Genomic DNA, 23,526 nt, shown 5'->3' on the forward strand with positions numbered 1-23,526 from the left:
CTTGCTTCCTTCCTCTGTTCCTGTCCCTTCCCTCTTTCCTTCCTTCCTTCCCACCCTCCGTCCATTCATTCACCCATTCCTCTCTTGATCGCTTAAAGCCGGTCCCTGGTGCAAAAAGGGTTGGGGACCTCTGTCCTACAGGATTGGGTGGCAGAGAAGTTGAACATATGTAAATTTAAAAGTTTAAGAAAGTTTACAAGTTAAGTGAAAGAAACTTCATTATTCATTTATATGTACATGTACATTTCTTCATTAAAAACATGTCTTTCTGCATAATTTAGACTAACTTTGTGAGTTTTTTGAGGGCTGGAACCAATTAAAATTATTTACATTAATTCCTATGGGGAAAAGTCGTTCGAGATAAGAGCTGCTCGACTTAAGAGCCCAGGTCCGGAACGAATTAAACTCGTATCTCGAGGTACCACTGTAGTAATATTCCTTTAATCAAATCTAGCCGGAATGCAATGTTTAGTTGTGGGGCCCAGTAAAACTCAGGTACAACTATTGCATTAAAGCTGAAATATTAAATTGGTATTTCGATATTGAGTTTCTTCATGGAGAAGCCAGCATCCCTGATGCTTGAGCTATGTTTGCCTTGCAATGGGAAATTAATCATAATGCTGTGAAATAAAGGAGTATCTGTTGAGGATGGTCCACTTGGTGTCATTAAAGGGGGGGGAGCAGAGGAAAGAGAATAGAGTGGAATGGGATGGGATGGAATAGAATAGAATAGAAAATAGAACAGAACAGAATAGAATAGAAAATAGAAGAAAATAGAATAGAATACAGAATAGAATAGAATAGAACAGAACAGAATAGACCAGAATAGAAAATAGAATAAAATGGAATAGAGAATAGAATAGAATAGAAAATAGAATAGAATAGAGAATGGAATAGAATAGAGAATAGAATAGAATAGAGAATAGAAAATAGAATAGAATAGAACAGAATAGAAAATAGAATAGAATAGAGAATAGAATAGAAAATAGAATAGAATAGAGAATAGAATAGAATGGAGAATAGAATAGAATAGAAAATAGAATAGAATAGAATAGAAAATAGAATAGAATAGAAAATAGAATAGAATAGAAAATAGAATAGAATAGAATAGAAAATAGAATAGAATAGAATAGAATAGAAAATAGAATAGAATAGAGAATAGAATAGAAAATAGAATAAAAATAGAATAGAATAGAGAATAGAATAGAATGGAGAATAGAATAGAGAATAGAATAGAAAATAGAATAGAATAGAGAATAGAATAGAATGGAGAATAGAATAGAATAGAAAATAGAATAGAATAGAATAGAAAATAGAATAGAATAGAATAGAAAATAGAATAGAATAGAAAATAGAATAGAATAGAAAATAGAATAGAATAGAAAATAGAATAGAATAGAGAACAGAATAGAATAGAGAATAGAAAATAGAATAGAATAGAAAATAGAATAGAATAGAGAATAGAATAGAGAATAGAATAGAATGGAGAATAGAAAATAGAATAGAATAGAAAATAGAATAGAATAGAGAATAGAATAGAATAGAATAGAGAATAGAATAGAAAATAGAATAGAAAATAGAATAGAATAGAAAATAGAATAGAATAGAGAATAGAATAGAGAATAGAATAGAGAATAGAATAGAAAATAGAATAGAATAGAGAATAGAATAGAATGGAGAATAGAATAGAATAGAAAATAGAATAGAAAATAGAATAGAATAGAAAATAGAATAGAATAGAGAATAGAATAGAGAATAGAATAGAGAATAGAATAGAAAATAGAATAGAATAGAGAATAGAATAGAATGGAGAATAGAATAGAATAGAAAATAGAATAGAATAGAAAATAGAATAGAATAGAAAATAGAATAGAATAGAGAATAGAATAGAATAGAGAATAGAAAATAGAATAGAATAGAAAATAGAATAGAATGGAATGGAATGGAATAGAGGAATTAATTGCAAAAAATTCACTGAAATTGCATGCTTCTCCCCTGCATGCGCAGAAGCAAAATCTCGCTCGGACGTGGAGCACAACGCACCAATAACAGCAGGAGCAGCAACCCCCACCTGGTTTAATGTTTCTCTCTCCTCTTGACTTTTTTTTCCCCAATTTTTTAAAGAAATCATGACGTCCTTTGCTACATGTCTTAACAAGCCTCCCTCTTTCTTTCTTTGTTTCTTTTTCTTTCCAGAATTACCCTACGGCTGGGAGAAAATTGATGACCCCATCTATGGCACTTATTACGTGGAGTAAGTTTTTCAAACCATTGTTAATTGCTTGCTCATCCTGTATCGACTGTGGTTCAGGTCCCATGTGGCACTTCCGGTCCATGGTGGTTTTTCTTGTTGCTGGAAACTTTTAAGATGGGACAGGAAATAGGAGGCCCAACTGAAGGGAAAAAGAAATACAACATAATCCTCAACTTACGACCCCAATGGAGCCTCAAATTTCTATTGTGGTTGTAGGTTGAGGATTATATTGTATTACTTTTTTCCTTCAGTTGGGCCTTCTTTAAGGTGACCAGATGTTCCGGTTTTGGTGGGACAGTCTCGCTTTTTAATAATTTGTCTCGCGTCCTGCGGTGTTTCAAAAATGTCCCGATTTTCTCTCTCTCTCTCTCTCTCTCTCTCTCTCTCTTTCTCTCTCTCTCACTCACTCACTAACTCACATCCACACACATACATGGCTACAAAACGATTCTCTTCCCTCCCACCCCCTTCCAAGAGTCTCAGCTGCCACTGCTCCTCACCTCTCCTACCCCGGGAGTGGAGCCCGATGCTATTTCTCCCCGCCCAACGGCTGCAACCGGTGGTGCCTGATCCGCCCCTCCCAAGACCGGCTTCCCCTGGTCATGTGTTTATGGTGTATGTCAGTTTGCTTTGTGTGCATTTTGGAAGGGGGTGCAGCAGTTAGAGATGTTTCTGTGGTTTGGTTTCTGGGTGGTGGTTGTATTTGGTCTGTAGGGTAGGTGTGGGTTTGGATCTGGTGAAGGTGATTGGTAGTGGTGTCCTGCATTGTTTTGGGTCTGGTTTCAGTTTTTGTGGCCGGGATACGTTTGTTGATGAGGGCTAGCTTCCAGATGACCAGACCACAAGTTCGCAGCCAAACCAAAACCCAGGATGTCACACCACAGATACACATACAAAACAGCTGACTAGTCTGCAGACTCCAACTACTCAGGATTATCACCCCTAATCCTCAAACATCATCTAATCAGCATACATCGATTGCATCAATTACTCAAGGTGTTACCCCACCAACTAACCAAGAGATTTCAATACAGCTTGTAGCAGCTGAGCCAGCACTCCACACCCACCCACCATTTATAGAGGGAAGGCAGCTCAAACCACGCTTTGCTTGCTCTAGCAGAAAGCCAAAAGCACCAGCCTGAAGATGACGTGTGGGACCTCATTGAAACAGTGCCAGGAATCTCTGAAACTTACATGGGAAGAACCCTGAATAGGCCAAGACCTTCATACCTATACCCATGAAAATCTATGAAAACACACGCACGCACACACACACACACACACACACATATATATATACATATGTTGTTTTGTTTTTTGCTGAATTTAAAAATTAAGGGAGACTAGGATAGATCTATTTCGGCCTTATTTTGGCCTCATCAGCTAGCCATACCCTCACTGGGACTTGAACCTGCAACCTTTGCCTTGTAAGGCAGAGAATTAACCTCTAGGCTACAGTATCCAATCCCTTCAGCTCTGCACCAGGGAAGGGTTACATATTTTTGTGTCGAATCACCCTGGTGTATTGAAGGAACATCACAGCTCCTTTTTTGCCTCTCGGCCCAACCCAGGGCCATTTCCAAGGCAGTTAATTTTATATATATATACACATATGCATATACATATGTATGTGTTTTCATAGATTTTTCACGGGTACAGGCATATTCAGGTTTCTTCGGGTTTTTTTAAACTTACATGGAAGAAACCCAAATATGCCAAGACCTTATATATATATATATAATTTTTACTGAAAATAAATGGGGAGGGGGTTCATAAAGGAGAAATACAAATATATAATGCTTTCATAGTGCATTATAATATTATACTATTTATTCAATATTATAATATTGAATAAATATTGAATAAACAGTGAAAGGAAGAGAGACAGGAAAAAGGAAAGAAAAAGAAAGAGAAAAAAAGAAAATATACATACATACATACATACATATATACATAATGTATGTATGTATGTATGTATGTGTGTGTGTGTATATATATATATATATATTTTCGTAGATTTTCACGGGTACAGGTATGACGGTTTTGGTATATTCGGGTTTCTTCCCGTGTAGGATTTGGAAATTTCTGGCGACGTTTCGATGAGGTCCCACTCGTCATCTTCAGGCTGCTGTTTCTGTCCTTGTTCTAAGGCGAACACTGTGAGACCTAAGCTGCCTTCCTTCTATATATATATGTTATTATTATTATTATTATTATTTATTGGATTTGTATGCCGCCCCTCTCCGGAGACTCGGGGCAGCTAACAGCAATAATAAGACAGCGTGCAATAATAATCCAATACTAAAAACAATTAAAAACCCATTAATATAAAAACCAAACATACATGCAGACATACCATGCATAGAATTGTAAAGGCCTAGGGGGAAAGAGTATCTTAATTCCCCCATGCCTGGCGGCAGAGGTGGGTTTTAAGTAGCTTACGAAAGGCAAGGAGAGTGGGGGCAATTCTAATCTCTGGGGGGGAGTTGGTTCCAGAGGGCCGGGGCCGCCACAGAGAAGGCTCTTCCCCTGGGTCCCGCCAAGCGGCATTGTTTAGTTGACGGGACCCGGAGAAGGCCCACTCTGTGGGACCTAACTGGTCGCTGGGATTCGTGCAGCAGAAGGCGGTCCCTGAGATAATCTGGTCCGGTGCCATGAAGGGCTGTATGTATGTATGTATGTATGTATGTATGTATGTATATTTTCTTTTTTCTCTTTTCTTTTTCTTTCCTTTTTCCTGTCTCTCTTCCTTTCACTGTTTATTTAACATTTATTCAATATTATTATATATATACACACACACACAGAGTGCTATGTTAATATAGTTTACTTAAATGTCAACTTTTCTGTTGATTGTCTTATCTTACAGCCTCTTGCTAGTTTACTATAAGTGTTCTTGGTATTGTATTATTTTCATATTAGATTTGGGCTAGTTTACTAATGACTTTTTAAAAAATTCAAAGAGCCTTTAAGTTAGTCATAGGGCTCTTTTCAACCAACGCTGCGTCTCTGAAGCTCCTTTGCAAAATAACATGGTTTTTTTTTTAATGCAAATCTTGAAAATGCTTGCCTTTTGTTCTCTTTCCAAAAATGTAACTGCGCCACTGATTTAGGCCACCAGACAGCTTCTCCTGATAAGTGGAGCAGAAAATAAAATGCGCGAAAATGAAATAAGTGAAAAGGAGCCAGGGGTGGGAATTGCTAATGTGACCCTGGGTTAAGATGACCTCTTTCGTGAAATTAAACCTGTTTTACAAATCCCATTATATACATGTAAGAAGTAATCATTAGTCTCTGGAGAAGCCTGGCATGGTTGCTTTTATCATGCGGTGTTAAGACTCAAAATAGGGAGTTTGAGAAGGAAAATGGGGCAGCTCATATTATCATGTTATTTTATGTTCTAAAAATGGACAACAAAATCAAAGGTTAGAGGAATACCCTCTAGAACGGCAAACCTATTTATTTCTCTTTCTGCAGACAATGTGGAATGGAATGGAATGCAGTGGAGAGGAGGGGAGGGGAGGGGAAGGAAAGGGGGAAGGGGGAAGGAGTAGAATGGAATAGAATATGGGAAAGGAAAGGAAAAAGGGGAGGGGAGGAGAAGAAAGGAAAGGAAAAAGGGGAGGGGAGAAGAAAGGAAAGGAAAGGAAGAGGAGGGAAGGGAAGAGGAGGAGGGGAAAGGAAAGGAAAGGAAAAAGGGGAGGAGAGAAGAAGAAAGGAAAGGAAAGGAAGAGGAGGAGGAGGGGAAAGGAAAGGAAAGGAAAAAGGGGAGGAGAGTCGTCTTCTTTCCTTCTTTCCTTCTTCCTACTTCTTTGTCTCCTTCCTTCCTTCCATCCATCCATCCTTCCTTCCTTCTTTGTCTACTTTCTTCCTTTCTTCTATCCATCCTTCTTTGTCTCCTTCTTTCCTTCTTCCTACCTTCTTTGTCTTCTTCCTTCCTTCCATCCTTCCTTTCTTCCTTCTTTGCCTCCTTCCTCCCACCTTTCTTTCCTTTTGTCTCATTTCTTCCATCCACCATTCCTTCCTTATTTGTCTCCTTCCTTCCTTCCATCCATCCATCCTTCCTTCCTTCTTTGTCTACTTTCTTCCTTCCTTATATCCATCCTTCTTTGTCTCCTTCTTTCCTTCTTCCTACCTTCTTTGTCTCCTTTCTTCCTTCCATCCTTCCTTTCTTCTTCTTTGCCTCCTTCCTCCCACCCTTCTTTCCTTCTTTCTCTCATTTCTTCCATCCATCATTCCTTCTTTGTCTCCTTTCTTCCTTCCTTCCACCCTTTCTTCCTTCCTTCTTTGCCTCCTTTTTTCCACCCTTTCTTCCTTCCTTCTTTGTCCCCTTCCTTCCTCCTTCCTTTTCCCTAATTCTTTCTCTCCTTCCATCTCTTTTTTTCTTGCCTTTCATAATTCATATGACACCACAGAGCAAAATCTCCTGAAATTGCAATGGATTATTGGAGTCCTTGAAAGGAATTGGGTAAATATATGGTTTCGTATGCCAGAAATGTGCACTTCCGCTGCCCCTAAAGATTTGTTTCGCACAGTGGGCGAAAGGTGGAATCAGATGCGAAGCAGGGCAGTTGTGTTCAGAAACCTATATTATTTATTATGCTTTCCTCCAGTGGGGTCTGTTCTGGGTCTTATTCTTTTTAATATGTTTGTGTGTGACATAAGGGAAGGTTTGGTAGGGAAGGTTTGCCTATTTGCCGATGTCTCTAAAGTGTGCAATAGGGTTGATATTCCTGGAGGGGTCTGTAATATGGTAAATGATTTAGCTTTACTAGATAAATGGTCAAAGCAATGGAAACTGCAATTTAATGTTTCCAAATGTAAAATAATGCACTTGGGGAAAAGGAATCCTCAATCGGAGTATTGCATTGGCAGTTCTGTTAGCAAAAACTTCAGAAGAGAAGGATTTAGGGGTAGTGATTTCTGACAATCTCCAAATGGGTGAACAGCGTGGTCGGGCAGTAGGAAAAGCAAGTAGGATGCTTGGCTGCATAGCTAGAGGTATAACAAGCAGGAAGAGGGAGACTGCGAGCCCGCTATATAAAGTGCTGGTGAGTCTCTATACAGGAGGATCTAAAAACCTTTTAAGATCCCAAAAATCTTCATCTGCAGTAATGAAGATCTGCGTTCGAATCTGCTAAAATCGTAGGCTGGAAATAATCATTACATCTCATTTTTCATCCTAAAATATGAGACCTAAACAGGTTCCCTTGATGTAGACAGCAAAGCATGCCGCACACTCTTCTCTCGGCAGTTCTAGCACTATATGTGTGTATGTGTGTGTGTGTGTGTGTGAATTAAGGGAGACTAGGATAGATCTATTTCGGCCTTATTTTGGCCTCATCAGCTAGCCATACCCTCACTGGGATTTGAACCTGCAACCTTTGCCTTGTAAGGCAGAGAATTAACCTCTGGGCTACAGCATCCAATCCCATCAGCTCTGTACCAAGGAAGGGTTACATTACATATTTTTTGTGTCGAATCACCCTGGTATATTGAAGGAACATCATAGCTCCTTTTTTGCCTCTCGGCCCAACTCAGGGCCATTTCCAAGGCAGTTAATTTATTCATAGCCAACTAACTATATTCTGTATGTGTCACATGTTTTTGCTGAATTTGAAAATTAAAGGTTCAAAGTCCCAGTGAGGGTATGGCTAGCTGATGAGGCCAAAATAAGGCTGAAATAGATCTAGTCTCCCTTAATTTTCAAATTCAGCAAAAAAAAAAGGATCTATTTAAAGAATTGGGAGGAGTTGGTGTGACTACATTTAAGAAAACTTTCTAGCATTAGTATACTGCCATAATGTGCATTTCTCCAATTCTTTGCTATTTCTATGGGCCAGGCTCACATGTACAGAAATGCACAACAAAATGTGTATATCACCTGTACTGTTTGCTGTTTTCTGGGAGGCAAATTGCTGGGAAGCAGAGGCAGAATTTTTCCCCTTGTTTTCCTCTCCCAAAACTAAGGTACATCTTATACTCCATTGTGTCTTTTACTCCAAAAAAAAATACAGTAATTATTTTTCACACATAATTAATCCTTGAAGGTGCAACCTTTGATGTAAATTCATATCTGTCGTTGGAGTCAGGATGTCATGACATTTATGATTTGATTTGATTTGATTTGATTTGATTTCCGCCCCTCTCCGTAGACTCAGGAAGGTTCACAACAACAATAAAACTAACCCCAACAGATCATTTCCAATTCTGTGGGACCTCTGTGGGACCTAACCGGTCGCTGGGATTCGTGCAGCAGAAGGCGGTCCCTGAGATAATCTGGTCCGGTGCCATGAAGGGCTTTATAGGTCATAACCAACACTTTGAATTGTGATCAGAAACTGATCGGCAACCAATGCAGACTGCGGAGTGTTGGTGTAACATGGGCATATTTGGGAAAGCCCATGATTGCTCTCGGTTGACAGTGGGTTTCTTTATATTTTCAGCCACATAAATAGGAGGACCCAATTTGAAAATCCCGTTTTGGAAGCCAAAAGGAAGTTACAACACCGTGCCATGCCCAACGCGGAACTTGGAATCAAGCCTTTGCCAGTCCAAACTTTCAGAGGTACACCATCCCCTCAATGAACACAATTCAGACGGGACCAATTCTATGAAGTTTCTTTGTGATATCTGTGACATTGTTTTTGAAGACGTGAACATAGGAAAACTCAATTATTATTTTTTTTCCTCCAAAAAAAAAAAAAGAGAAAGAAAATTGAAAGATTGTAGGAATGGCGTATAAGAACGGTTTTAAATAGCTTTCTTAAATGTTGCCATGGTAAGTCTTTCTAACTCAACGTGGGGGAGGAAAAAGTATTTTCCAGTCTATTTAAAGCAAAGCTACAACTGGTTATCTGGTAAGATTTGGTTTGGTAGACACAATGAGAAAGATCTCGTTCAAAATAATAGTAAGAAGGTTATCCAGAAACACGGTTGAGTCCCAGAGAGAGAACAAGCCATCTTAGGAAGGAAAATCGCAAAAATTGTGGTTAGCTAAAACTTTCCTGTGTCTTTATTATTATTATTATTATTATTATTATTATTATTATTATTATTTATTAGATTTGTATGCCGCCCCTCTCCATAGACTCGGGGCGGCTCACAACAATAACAAGAACAATGTAAGAACAAATCTAATAATTTAAACAACGCTAAAAACCCCATTATTAAAAACAAACATACACACAAACATACCATGTATAAACTGTATAGGCCCGGGGGAGATGTGTCAGTTCCCCCATGCCTGATGGCAGAGATGGCTCTTAAGAACTTTATGAAAGGCAAGGAGGGTGGGGGCAGTCCTAATCTCCAGGGGGGAGTTGGTTCCAGAGGGTCAGGGCCGCCACAGAGAAGGCTCTTCTCCTGTGTCCCGCCAAACAACATTGTTTAGTTGACGAGACCCGGAGAAGGCCCACTCTGTGGGACCTAACCGGTCGCTGGGATTCGTGCAGCAGAAGGCGGTCCCGGAGGTATTCTGGTCCGATGCCATGAAGGACTTTATAGGTCATAACCAACACTTTGAATTGTGACCGGAAACTGATCGGCAACCAATGCAGACTGTGGAGTGTTGGTGTAACATGGGCATATTTGGGAAAGCCCATGATTGCTCTCGCATTCTGCACGATCTGAAGTTTCCGAACACTTTTCAAAGGTAGCCCCATGTAGAGAGCATTACAGTAGTCGAACCTTGAGGTGATGAGGGCATCAGTGACTGTGAGCAGTGAGTCCTGGTCCAGATAGGGCCGCAACTGGTGCACCAGGTGAACCTGGGCAAACGCCCCCCTCGCCACAGCTGAAAGGTGTTTCTCTAATGTTAGCTGTGGACCGAGGAGGACGCCCAAGTTGCGGACCCTCTCTGAGGGGGTCAATAATTCCCCCCCCCCCCCCAGGGTTTTGGACAGACAGATGGAACCCACAGCCACTCCGTCTTATCCGGGTTGAGTTTGAGTCTGTTGACACCCATCCAGACCCCAACAGCCTTCAGACACCAGCACATCACTTTAGCAGAACGGGCAGGAAAGAGTGATTCTCAATGGGTAGATAACAATAGCAGTAGCCCTCGCTAAGTGATTTACAGAGTCAGTCTATTGAACCCAACGTTTTATCATCCTCGGAAGGACAGATGGCTGAGTCAACCTTGAGCTGGTCAGGACCGAACTGCTGACAGTGGGCAGAATTTGCCTGCAATGCTGCATTCTAACCACTGTGCCACGACGGTGGAAATAGCAATAGCACTTAGACTTATACCCTGTTTCTCCGAAAATAAGACGTACCCCGAAAGTAAGGCATGTCAGAGGTTTTGCAGAATTTGCTAATATAAGGCACCCCCTGAAAATAAAGTGTAGTCAAGTTTGCATACGGTACGGTGGAAAAACATACGGTACCATTCGAAGCTATTCATAGCGGTACCGTAATAATGTGGTGTCCCCTGCTGGCCCCTTCCATCGCTTTGTACCGTCCAGTACAGCAGACACAGTCTGCTGCTGTCTCACCGCCATTACAGTCTCCACTACAGTGCATAGACTGTCGTTCCTCTGGTGGCCGGAAGTTGCAATAGCGGGAGTATACTGCTGTACCATATAAGTGCCGTCGTTTGGGTGTGTGGGTGCCATACTGACAGGTACCGTACCGTAATCAGTGTACCGTACGGTACACTTTCTTTTGGGGGTGTCAGCTTTTCTGCCTGTGAATTTGTCTTATTTGAGAAATATAAGGCACCCCCCGAAAATAAGACGTAGCACAACCTTTGGAGCAAAAATTAATATAAGACGGTGTCTTATTTTCGGGAAAACACGGTATACCACTTCACAGTGTTTTAAAGCCTTCTCTAAACAGTTTACAGAGTCAGCACATTACCCCAACAATCTGGCTCCTCATTTTATTGACCTTGGAAGGATGGAAAGCTAAGTCAACCTTGAGCCAATGAGAATTGAACTGCTGGCAGTGGGCAGAATTAGCCTGCAATGCTGCATTCTAGTCAATGTACCACTAGGGTTCTTGGATGACCTCAGTTGGTTCTTTGGGTCCCGTTGTTCTCCGTACACAACCGATACTAAATGGTGTATGTTTTTTTTTCTTTATTGGGGAAAAGGAATCCTCAATCTGAGTATTGCATTGGCAGTTCTGTGTTAGCAAAAACTTCAGAAGAGAAGGATTTAGGGGTCGTGATTTCTGACAGTCTCAAAATGGGTGAGCAGTGTGGTCGGGGGGAAGGGAAAGCAAGTAGGATGCTTGGCTGCATAGCTAGAGGTATAACAAGCAGGAAGAGGGAGATTGTGATCCCCTTATATAGAGCGCTGGTGAGACCACATTTGGAATACTGTGTTCAGTTCTGGATACCTCACCTACAAAAAGATATTGACAAAATTGAACGGGTCCAAAGACGGGCTACAAGAATGGTGGAAGGTCTTAAGCATAAAACGTATCAGGAAAGACTTAATGAACTCAATCTGTATAGTCTGGAGGACAGAAGGAAAAGGGGGGACATGATCGAAACATTTAAATATGTTAAAGGGTTAAATAAGGTCCAGGAGGGAAGTGTTTTTAATAGAAAAGTGAACACAAGAACAAGGGGGCACAATCTGAGGTTAGTTGGGGGAAAGTTCAAAGGCAACATGAGAAAATATTATTTTACTGAAAGAGTAGTAGATCCTTGGAACAAACTTCCAGCAGACGTGGTTGGTAAATCCACAGTAACTGAATTTAAACATGCCTGGGATAAACATATATCCATTGTAAGATAAAATACAGGAAATAGTATAAGGGCAGACTAGATGGACCATGAGGTCTTTTTCTGCCGTCAGACTTCTATGTTTCTATGTTTCTATTTGCAAACATGGAGGGTGGGATAAAGCTGGACCAAGATTGGCCTAGAGAAAAGGAGAGGTTCATTCCTTCTTTCCAAACTCCAATTGCCCACTGGAGAGACACTGATCTGGGGACTAAGAACAGCTTTATTTGTTAGTTTTAGGTGACCTAAGAAAAGAAAAGGATGTTTTTCTTACCCCAAATGGCACTTGGGTAAAGGATACAGGCCATTCACCTGGCCTTAGTTATCTAAAAAAAATAATAGTGATAGCACTTGGACTTATATTCTGCTCTACAGTGCTTGATAGCCTTCTCTAAGCGGTTTACAATGTCAGCCTCTTGCCCCCAACAATCTGGGTTCTCCTTGGAAGGATGGAAGGATGAGTTAACCTTGATCCGATCAGGATCGAACTCATACTGTTTTCTAATCCCTGTGCCCCCATGGCTCTAGAGATAAGCTTAGGAGTCTCATGGAAGAATTCTTTCCATGGGTTAATTTCCACAGTAAATGGACCATTTTAGCAAAGGATGAAAAAGCTAAGCAGATACATACTTGGCATTTAGATGCCAAGGTGTAAGTAACTACGAACTTACAACACAAAGGCAGTGACCCATGGGTGCAAATATTGGCACAAACGTATGTTGATCATGAGGTTAAGAACTTAAGAACCTAAGAAGAGCCATGCTGAATCGGGCCAAAGCCCATCGAGTCCAGCATTCTGTGTCACACCAATTGTCCATGGGGATCTTGAGCAGAAAGAGAAGGCAAAACCCTCCCTTTCCCTTGACCTCCCAACAAATGGTCCCCAAGGGAACCCTGCCTGCCTCAACCAACATAGAGGCGGCCCTTGGACATCCAGTTGAGTTCAAGTTGAGCTCAACATCAACAGGTTGAACATCAAGTTGAGCTTCGTTCGAGGAACTCTTTCCTTTTTTGTTTCTTTTTAACCTCACCTCTTGAGTTGAAAGACACTCTTATTATCTTACCTTGCCTGGCCAACCTTGTGCGAGGTGACTCGGTGCTCTTGTTTGGTGGGAGAATGAACAATGCATATGGTTAGCGGTGGCTAAATTTAATGCACGCAATGGAACAAAGGGTGATTAACAGTCTGTATTGGGGCAGAGTTGATTGACCTAAAGACTCTACGCAAAGAATGAGGCTTCTTCTCCTTTATATCAGTAGACAACGCCTCCTCAACCTTACCTAGGCCCAAACATGTTCACCCGCGCCTTGCTCCTCAGAGGTCTCGCAGTGTGAGCGACCTGTCTCTATATCGGCGGGACATTGCTGGAATGTACAGGCTTTATGGTACGTCCGAGTGCTGCTGTTTACCTGGGCTGCACTTTTATCAAAAGTAGTGTGTTAAATTCTTTCCCCCCTGCATCCTGGAAAACAAAAAATGAAAAAGTCCAATCACATAGCTTTTTTTTTAAAAAAAATTATTTTTCACCCCCCACTTCCTGTGATCTGATTATTTCATGAAACACCGGTTGATCCACCGAGGTTTACTCATTTGCTGCCCTTTTCGAGGGATCTCTCTAAAAGTGGATTCCTGGTTGGTTGGTCCCTGGCCCGAGACTAAAACTCACGCTTGTGGAGAGATGAAAACATGCTGAGGCTTAAAAAAACCACACATCCTAACTTATGCATGCGGCCCTCCGTTTGTGTGATTTGTTTTTGCAAACAATTATTATTATTATTTTGACGCAGTAATTTGATTTCAGTTAAGAAGTCACCATCTGGCCAGTTTCTCACCCTTTCTAAAAAGTCTCAACTCTGAATGAATTGAGAATTCATTCAGAGTCCGAACGGGAGGCTACTTTAGATAAAAGGGCCATTCTTTGTCAAGTGGACCAGGCGTCCCCGCTCGACCACCTTCAATTTCAATGAAACTTTGCACATATATTCCTTACGGTATAAAACCGAGGTGTGCAAAAGTTTAGGTCCATATTCCAAACATTCAAGGTGCAAACCAGTGTAAAGTTTCATTGAAATTGAAGGTGGTCGAGTGGGGAAGGTTCTGAAAATTGGTCCACTTGACAAAGAACGGCCCCAAGCAAATCCTACCCTTTTGCTGGTTCGTTGAGCTTTAATGTAGAAAAAAACTAAATAAAATAACAACTCACTAATATTCTTGGTTCTCTCAAAAACGCTTGCACTTTTACTTTGCTTCGACGCGTACAAACGCCACTCTGTTCCCGCCGCTGCTTTCGCTGCACTGTGTGAAGCCCCGCTCTTGCGTGTGTCTCTGTGTGTTTGCGCGCGTCCCCAACAGCAGGAGGGGGCAACCCAAGCACCTCATGTCTCACTTTGTGTTGGCTCCTGTAGAGAAACCTCTCTTCACCCGCGACGCCTCCCAGCTGAAGGGCACCTTCCTCAGCACCACCCTCAAGAAAAGCAATATGGGCTTTGGGTTTACCATCATCGGTGGGGACGAGCCTGACGAATTTCTCCAGGTGAAGAGCGTCATTCCGGATGGGCCAGCGGCACAAGACGGCAAGATGGAAACAGGTAAAGAGGCCCCGCGGTTGGCTGTTTTATGTGTTTAGTGGACAGCAATATATATATATATATATATATATATATATATATATATATATATATATATATATATATACTGATAATTAAAAGGAAGGGAGGCTACTATAGATCTATTTTGGGCTTATTTGCCCTCATCAGGTAGCCAAACCCTTACTGGGATTTGAACCTGCGGCCTCTGCCTTGTAAGGCAGTGGCCTTTGCCTCTAGGCAGCAAGTTCGCCTCCTGTATCAGCTTCTACCAGGGAAGGGTTATGTGTGATTTTTTATTCAGTCACCCTGGTATATGGGAGCAGTATATAGCTCCCTTTATGCCTCTCGGCCCCACCAGGGGCCATAGTCCAAGACAGATAAGTTTTATTATAGCCGACAACTATAATCTATAAGTGTAACATATATTTGCTGATAATGAAAAGTAAGGGAGACTACCATAGATCTATTTCGGGCTTATTTGCCCTCATCAGATAGCCACACCCTTACTATGTGGTTATATATTGTGTGGACAAAAGCACCAGGCTGAAGATATATATATAGCGAATACCCTAGCACAAGGACAGAAGCACCAGGCTGAAGATGACGAGTGGGAGCTCGTCGAAACATTGCCACAAATCTCTGAAACCTATATGGGAAGAAACCCAAATATACCAAGACCTCCATACCTGTACCCGTGAAAATCTACAAAAACAAATATATATATAGATATGTAGATTGTATATATATGTAGATTGTTCTGAGTTCGGGTTTTACCCCGTGTAATATTTTGAGTGTCTATGCGACGTTTTGGTGAAATCACATTTACCACCATCAGGCTGAAATTGTTAGCTTTGTGCTGCTTTGAATATATATATATATATAATATATATATCATCCTGTATCTCTGCAGCACAAGACGGCAAGATGGAAACAGGTAAGAGGCCCTCGGTTGGCTGTTTTATCTGTTTAGTGGAAAAAATGTGAGTTCCAGGTGTATTTATAAATGAAGAGGCAACAGCCATTATGATTTCTGGAACGTTTAAAATTTATTAAAAACTACTAAAATTACTAAGCTTTTGTTAGTCCTCTACTGATGTCGTCAGAGTATTGAAAATCCCCATGTCTTCAATGAAGCATTATTATTATTATTATTATTATTATTATTATTATTATTATTATTATTATTATGTCAGTACAACACAGCAAACGAGATCACTATGCTGGATTTCGTATTTCATCACCACTCGGGCACTTCCCAAGCACCTATGACTGCGTGATGTAGCGGCGAATTATGTTTGCCGATCCCAATAAAGCAGTCTTTTGCAATTGACAGATGGAGATTTTGTCAATTCCGATGGTTTTCAAATGTCCGCTGAGATCCTTTGGCACTGCGCCCAGCGTGCCAAGTACCACTGGGGCCACTTTCACTGGCTTATGCCAGAGCTCGATTTTTGCAGCTCGATTTTTAGATCTTTGTATTTCACTAATTTCTCTAGCTGCTTCTCCTCAATTTTGCTGTCTCCTGGGATTGCGATGTCGATGATCCATACTTTCTTTTTCTCCACGATCACAATGTCTGGTGTGTTATGCTTCAGAATTCGGTCAGTCTGAAGTCGGAAGTCCAACAGTAGTTTTGCTTGCTCATTTTCGACCACTTTTTCGGGCTTATGATCCCACTAGTTCTTTGCCACTGGTAAATGGTAGTTCCGGCACAAGTTCCAGTGGATCATCTGTGCCACAGCATCATGTCTATGCTTGTAGTCAGTCTGTGCGATCTTTTTGCTGCAGCTGAGTATGTGATCGATTGTTTCATCTGTTTCTTTACAGAGTCTGCACTTTGGATCGTCTGTTGATTTTTCAATTCTGGCTTTGATTATTATTGTTGTTGTTATTGTTGTTAGTGAGATAATTAATCGATATTCATCATCCATCCTTATTTCCTCTAAAGAGTTGGTCTGTACATCTGGATCTTTTAATCTTTCCTTCACTCAAACAATGCAGTGTATTTCTACTGATCCATGTACCATAGTCCTTTTTATCTTGTTACAGACGTACCACAATTCTTATATTTCTGAAAGGAAATTTCAGAACAATCATTCCTTCTTTTATTAATATTGTATTATTAGGAGAATTGAACTCCCTCGTCCTTTTTTCTGTAATTCTTTTTGTTGCTGTTTAATTCAACTTTAATTTTCATTCGGTCTGAGTTCTCCGCAACGCCGGAATAATACCAGGGCCTCTCCGTTTTATGTTAAGCAAAATCTTGATATGAACTTGGCCCTTGGACTTCAGAGTTATTGGATTCAAGTCCCTAGATGCTTGCGGTTTTATTGCATTTTCTTCTGAGCTTCGCCTGCCTTTCTTTTCGATCAAGCCAAGGAACGTATTTTCTGTACGCTGTTGAAACCTTGCTTTGAAATAAGACATTCAAATATTGTAAGAACTCATTGTTTTCTAGGTTCGTGAGAAAACTAATTAATGTGAATCAAGAGTGAAATGTTATAAAGAGAGTCAATGGTTTCACTTTAAACATGGCCGAAGAAATTATCTTTAGATAAACGCTATATAGTGTTCCATCAAAATTCATGCTTATGAAGAGGGGGGAGGGAGGGAGGGAGGGAGCGACAGGACAGAGACTAGGTGATAGAGAGATAGAGAGATAGAGAGGTGGATGATAGATAGGTAGGTAGGTAGGTGTGGGTAGGTGGGTGGACGAGAGTAGAGTAGAGTAGAGGTACATTAGAATAGATGTACATTATAGTAGATTAGATTATAGAGAAGATAGATAAATAGATGGAGGGAGGGAGGGAGGGAGGGATGACAGCTGTCAGCATGGAGAGCTTCAAGGCAGGATTAGACAGATTCATGGATGCCAAGTGTATCGGTGGTTATTGAAACGGATGTTCATGTGCCGCCTCTATGTCGGTTGAGACAGGCAGGGTTCCCTTGGGTCCCATTTGTTGGGGGTCAAGGGAAAGGGAGGGTCTTGCCTTCTCTTTCTGCTCAAAATCCCCATGGACAATTGGTGGGCCACTGTGGGCCACAGAATGCTGGACTCAATGGGCTTTGGCCTGATCCAACAGGGCTGTTCTTATGAAGAATGGAGGGAGGGAGGGAGGGAGGGAGGGAGGGAGGGATGGATAAATAGATAGATAGATAGATAGATAGATAGATAGATAGATAGATAGATAGATAGATTAGATGATAGAAAGAAAGACAGACAGACAGACAGACAGACAGACAGACAGACAGATAGATAGATAGATAGATAGATATTCTTCTTATTGTTACATTTAAGAAAAAATAGCAAAAAATAACAAAAAAAATGAAACAAATCCAAAAAGAAGATCATGGTGTCCACAGACCAGCACTAACAGAATGGAGTCTGTGATGTCACCATTGGTTTACTACCAGTTCTACAGAACCGGTGCGAACCGGGAGAAATCCACCTCTGGTGCTCCATCACTCCAGGCTTTCCAGAGAAGAAATGCTCAGCCACTAAAGATAGATCCAACATGGAATAGGGAGGAATTTCCTGAGTGGGGAACCAAACGAAATCCCAACATACAGGCACATGGAAGAAACAATCCCAAGGAATAATTACTTTGGGCTATTGTATTTCTATTATCCCATTCTAAAATGCAGGGTCCCCATATCCAAATGGAATAAAACTATATCCACAGAAAATGGGATAATGTCCCTTTGCATTTTAAATAGGATATATCCTTATTAGGATTATGCTCACACCCAGGAAAGAATGCTGCTAATTAATATCTTCTTCTTCATGGATAATTTGGTTTCTGAAGAGATTCGTTTTGTTCCTGTCTTTTAAAAGCTCTGTTTAAGTAGCTTAATGTAGTTCTATAGATAATTGCTCTTCGTTTTGTGTATTGTGTCTTTTATTACAAATATTCATCCACAATTAATCCAATCCAATGCTGTAAATTACTCAGCTTCTGTATCATGCATTTCTCCACCACCACAATTTTTTTTACTTTATTCAAAAAAGTTAAAAATACAATACAGTGATCCCCCGCTCGTTGCGAGGGTTCCGTTCCAGGACCCCCCTCAATGAGCGGGTTTTCGCGAAGTAGCGCTGCGGAAGTAAAAACACCATCTGCGCTTGTGCAGATGGTGTTTTTACTTCCGCAGCGCTAGCGAGGAGCCGAAGATTGAGGACTCAGCTCGGAAGCTGCACGGGTGTTTTAAAAGGTCTCCGCCGGCATGGGGGGCTTCTTAGCACCCCCCCAAACCCGAGTTGGGGGTTCGGGGGGTGGTAGGAAGCCCCCCATGCCGGCGGAGACCTTTTAAAACACCCGTGCAGCTTCCGAGCTGAGTCCTCAAGCCAAGCGCAGAAGTTAGCCTTGAATCCCTTTGAATCCCGCCGCTTCTGCTGGATACGGGCGATGGGGGGGCGAGCTGCCACAGCCCCTGGCTTCCGCGCCGCTCGTCCCACCCACCGCCCGTATCCAGCAGAAGCTGCTGGATTCAAAGTGCTGGGGTGGGGGGCTGTCGGGACACCCCCCACCCCAGCACTTTGAATCCCGCCGCTTCTGCTGGATACGGGCGATGGGGGGGCGAGCTGCCACAGCCCCTGGCTTCCGCGCCGCTCGTCCCACCCACCGCCCGTATCCAGCAGAAGCTGCTGGATTCAAAGTGCTGCTGGGAGCCGCAGGCGAAAGGAGCTCGGGCATCGGAGCGCGGCGCCAGGCATTGTTCTCCGGACCCCGCCCGCTCAGCCCCGCGGTGGCCCTTTCCCTCTCCAGGCTGCGGGCGGGGTCCGGAGAACAATGCCCGAGCTCCTTTCGCCTGCGGCTCCCAGCCCACCGCCTGTCTCCTGCTGCCCGGTTTAGCCAGGACACGAGCGGCGAAATGACTTGGAGGAATGTGAAGCTGAAACCGGCCGGTTTCAGCTTCACATTCCTCCAAGTCATTTCGCCGCTCGTGTCCTGGCTAAACCGGGCAGCAGGAGACAGGCTTTGAGTTTTGGCTGCGGGGGGAGAAGTAGGACTTTCCTAACTCCCTCGCCCCGCAGCCAAAACTCAAAGCCTGTCTCCTGCTGCCCGGTTTAGCCAGGACACGAGCGGCGAAATGACTTGGAGGAATGTGAAGCTGAAACCGGCCGGTTTCAGCTTCACATTCCTCCAAGTCATTTCGCCGCTCGTGTCCTGGCTAAACCGGGCAGCAGGAGACAGGCGGTGGGCTGGGAGCCACAGGCGAAAGGAGCTCGGGCATTGTTCTCTGGACCCCGCCCGCAGCCTGGAGAGGGAAAGGGCCGCCGCGGGGCTGAGCGGGCGGGGACCGGAGAACAATGCCTGGCGCCGCGCTCCGATGCCCGAGCTCCTTTCGCCTGCAGCTCCCAGCCCACCGCCTCGCTGGTTGGCTTCTCCTCCTGCTCAGCCTCGCCTCGGCCTTTGTGCGCGGCTTGTCCCGACAGCCCCCCACCCCAGCACTTTGAATCCAGCAGCTTCTGCTGGATATGGGCGGTGGGTGGGACGAGCGGCGCGGAAGCCAGGGGCTGTGGCAGCTCGCCCCCCCGTCGCCCGTATCCAACAGAAGCGGCGGGATTCAAAGTGCTGGGGTGGGGGGTGTCCCGACAGCCCCCCACCCCAGCACTTTGAATCCAGCAGCTTCTGCTGGATACGGGCGGTGGGTGGGACGAGCGGCGCGGAAGTCAGGGGCTGTGACAGCTCGCCCCGCCCATCGCCCGTATCCAGCAGAAGCGGCGGGATTCAAGGCTAACTTCTGTGCTTGGCTTGAGGACTCAGCTGGGAAGCGGCACGGGTGTTTTAAAAGGTCTCCGCCGGCATGGGGGGCTTCCTACCACCCCCCCAACCCCCAACCCGGGTTTGGGGGGGTGCTAAGAAGCCCCCCATGCCGGCGGAGACCTTTTAAAACACCCGTGCCGCTTCCCAACTGAGTCCCGAAGCCAAACGAACCTGGGTGGCCGGGCGAGCAGTGAGCAAATGGCGGGTGGCCGGGCGAAGGGCGGGCGAACGGCGGGCGAGCAGGTGCTGGGGGGGGGGCTTCTCGCCCTCCCGCCAGCAAGAGGGGGAAGACCCAGGGAAGCCGCCCAGCAGCTGATCTGCCTGGCGGGGAACACCATCTACGCGTGGCCATAGGAAAAAGGGCGCATGCGCAGATGGTGTTTTTACTTCCGGGTTGAAAAATCGCGATGTAGCCCGTTCGCAATGGTCGGGGACGCAATAACCGGGGGATCACTGTACGCCAAAAAAGATAAGTATTCTGTCGGGCTCTCTGGTAGACTCCTCCCAAAAATTCACAGGTACAAATTTCAGATACACACACGTTTGAAAATTCAAAACAATGTTCTTTATAATGAAAAGTCACTTAAACCAAGCCCTCTTTTGGTATAGCCGAGAGCACTCGTCTCCAAACAAAATAGTAATTTGTACAACTCCCTTATCAGTTCTGAGATACTTAGCTTGCAGCTGTGAGGCAATTCACAGTCCTTCTTCTTTCACAAAGTGAAACACACTTTGCTCTGGTTTAGTTTCAAAGCGGGGAAAAATCAGCACACAAAAGGCCAAAGTCAGTAAATCAGTCACGAAACACAACGATCAGATAATCCTCCACAATGGCCAAACCCACAGGTTGCTATTTATAGCAGCCTCACTAATGACCACAGCCCCACCCAACCACAGGTGGCCTCATTTTCTTTGATAATCATCTCTCAGTTGTTGCTGCCTATGCATCACTCTCCGCATGCGTGGCTGTATCATTAACTCTTGTTCTGAATCCAAGGAGAAGCTAGATAATTGATCTCCTTCTGAGCTGTCTGCCCCACTCTCCTCCTCCCTGTCACTCATGTCTTCTTGGTCAGAGGAGCCTTCATCAGCAGATTCCACCGGGGGCAAAACAGGCCTGCAGCATTTATTTATTTATTTATCAGATTTGTATGCCGCCCCTCTCCGCAGACTCAGGGCGGCTCACAGCAATAATAATACAATGTAAACAAATCTAATATTTAAGTTAATTTTAAAAAAAACCAATTTAGAGACCAATCATACATACTAGCATACCATACATAAATTTTATAAGTCTCCCCCACATCCACAGTCCTTGGGGCAGGAGCATGGCCAGAGCTAACCAGAACAGATAAGATAAACTTTATTGTCATTTTTTTCTTGTGGGCACACTGCGAATTTCATATTTGTATGAGCCATTCTAACTTTATGGGTCTCCTGCCATCAATGACCAGGAGACAGAAATAACCATCATCCATTCTTTTTTACCTATAATCCCCAAGGCAACTTTGAAGACGTTAGACCAGTAATCTTATATTATTGGGCAAACGTATATCGAACATTAACCAAACTTCCATAACATTGGCTTGAATCCACTCAGGTCATTTGTCCAGTGATAAATCAATATCCAGGAGAACAACTGGAGAACAAATGTATCCCTAGTTGTTAGCATTGCCCTGTCATTCTTGAAGCAATAAAAGGCTGGCCTTTATATCAGCGTGTTATGAAGAAGCATGTGGGGAAATAAAGAACAACAGAATTGGAGGGATCTTGGAGAGGGAGATTGTGATCCCCTTATATAGAGCGCTGGTGAGACCACATTTGGAGTACTGTGTTCAGCTCTGGAGACCTCACCTACAAAAAGATATTGACAAAATTGAACGGGTCCAAAGATGGGCTACAAGAATGGTGGAAGGTCTTAAGCATAAAACGTATCAGGAAAGACTTAATGAACTCAATCTGTATAGTCTGGAGGACAGAAGGAAAAGGGGGGACATGATCGAAACATTTGAATATGTTAAAGGGTTAAATAAGGTTCAGGGGGGAGTGTTTTTAATAGGAAAGTGAGCACAAGAACAAGGGGACACAATCTGAAGTTAATTGGGGGAAAGATCAAAAGCAACATGAGAAAATATTATTTTACTGAAAGAGTAGTAGATCCTTGGAACAAACTTCCAGCAGACGTGGTTGGTCAATCCACAGTAACTGAATTTAAACCTGCCTGGGATAAACATATATCCATTGTAAGATAAAATACAGGAAATAGTATAAGGGCAGACTAGATGGACCATGAGGTCTTTTTCTGCCGTCAATCTTCTATGTTTCTATGTTTCTATCTTCTAGTCCAACCCACTACTCAGGCTGCAAACCCTTCAGACAAATCTCTTCTTAAAAATATCCAGTGATGAAACAACCACAATTCTGGAGGCAAGTTGTTCCATTGTTCCATTGTTCTTACCTTCAGGAAACTTCTCCTTAGTTCTAGGTTGCTTTTCCCTTTGGTTGGTTTCCATCCGCAGCTTGTTCTTCTGCCTTCAATTACTTTGGAGAATAATTGACCCCCCTCTTCTTTGTGGGAACCCCTCAAATTTTGGAAGACAGTTATCCTGTCAGTCCATAATCCTTCTTTTCATCAAACTAAACCAATCTAGTTCCTGCAACTGTTCTTCATATCTTTTAGCCTCCAGTGCCCTGATCATCTATAGAAAAATAAAATATAATGACTATGCAATTTGCAATTACAAAGGAGCAAGGAACAATGTCGCTTTATTTATATATTCATGGCGTCCTACACGCTTTAGAGAATTTGTATGGGTCTAGCTGCAGCTTATGCAGTTTCGGCAAATATTGAAATAATATATACAGCGCTAAAAGTCATTCCGATGTGTTCCAAAGAATAAATCCGGGACTTTATGAAATGGAACTAACTTGAAAAATAACAATTGCTTCTTGCAATATCCAAGTCTTCCAGAGAGATCACACAAGTGTGGGCATTGTGAGGGTGTGTGGAATTATTCCCTATCTGTTTTCCTAGCACAAGCGCCTCTCAATAGGACAATGACCTAATGGAGATTTCAGCCATTCTTGGATGTAGATTAAGAAAGTCCAAAAATAAATATCATTACAGAAACGATGTTGAGGCTTTGGGAAGTGAAAAGTGCAGAAAAAAGCAACTAAGATTG

At 42.8% G+C, this 23,526-nt stretch overlaps 1 protein-coding gene across 14 annotated transcripts in view; it reads left to right on the plus strand.

Annotated features, from left to right (window-relative positions):
* The window catches only part of MAGI2 (membrane associated guanylate kinase, WW and PDZ domain containing 2), a 526,993-nt gene that overhangs the window by 395,325 nt on the left and 108,142 nt on the right, over positions 1-23,526 (plus strand). For 10 of the 14 annotated variants that reach the window (XM_070755140.1, XM_070755141.1, XM_070755143.1 and 7 more), the window contains 4 exons: positions 2,197-2,254; positions 8,701-8,822; positions 13,245-13,373; positions 14,394-14,576. In XM_070755140.1, coding sequence (XP_070611241.1) covers positions 2,197-2,254; positions 8,701-8,822; positions 13,245-13,373; positions 14,394-14,576 — 492 coding nt within the window. The remainder of the gene's footprint in view (positions 1-2,196; positions 2,255-8,700; positions 8,823-13,244; positions 13,374-14,393; positions 14,577-23,526) is intronic. The other 4 variants (XM_070755136.1, XM_070755138.1, XM_070755147.1 and 1 more) reach the window with 1 other exon arrangement.

The sequence above is a fragment of the Erythrolamprus reginae genome, chromosome 6, assembly GCF_031021105.1.
Source record: "Erythrolamprus reginae isolate rEryReg1 chromosome 6, rEryReg1.hap1, whole genome shotgun sequence".
NCBI classification, from domain to species: domain Eukaryota; kingdom Metazoa; phylum Chordata; class Lepidosauria; order Squamata; family Dipsadidae; genus Erythrolamprus; species Erythrolamprus reginae.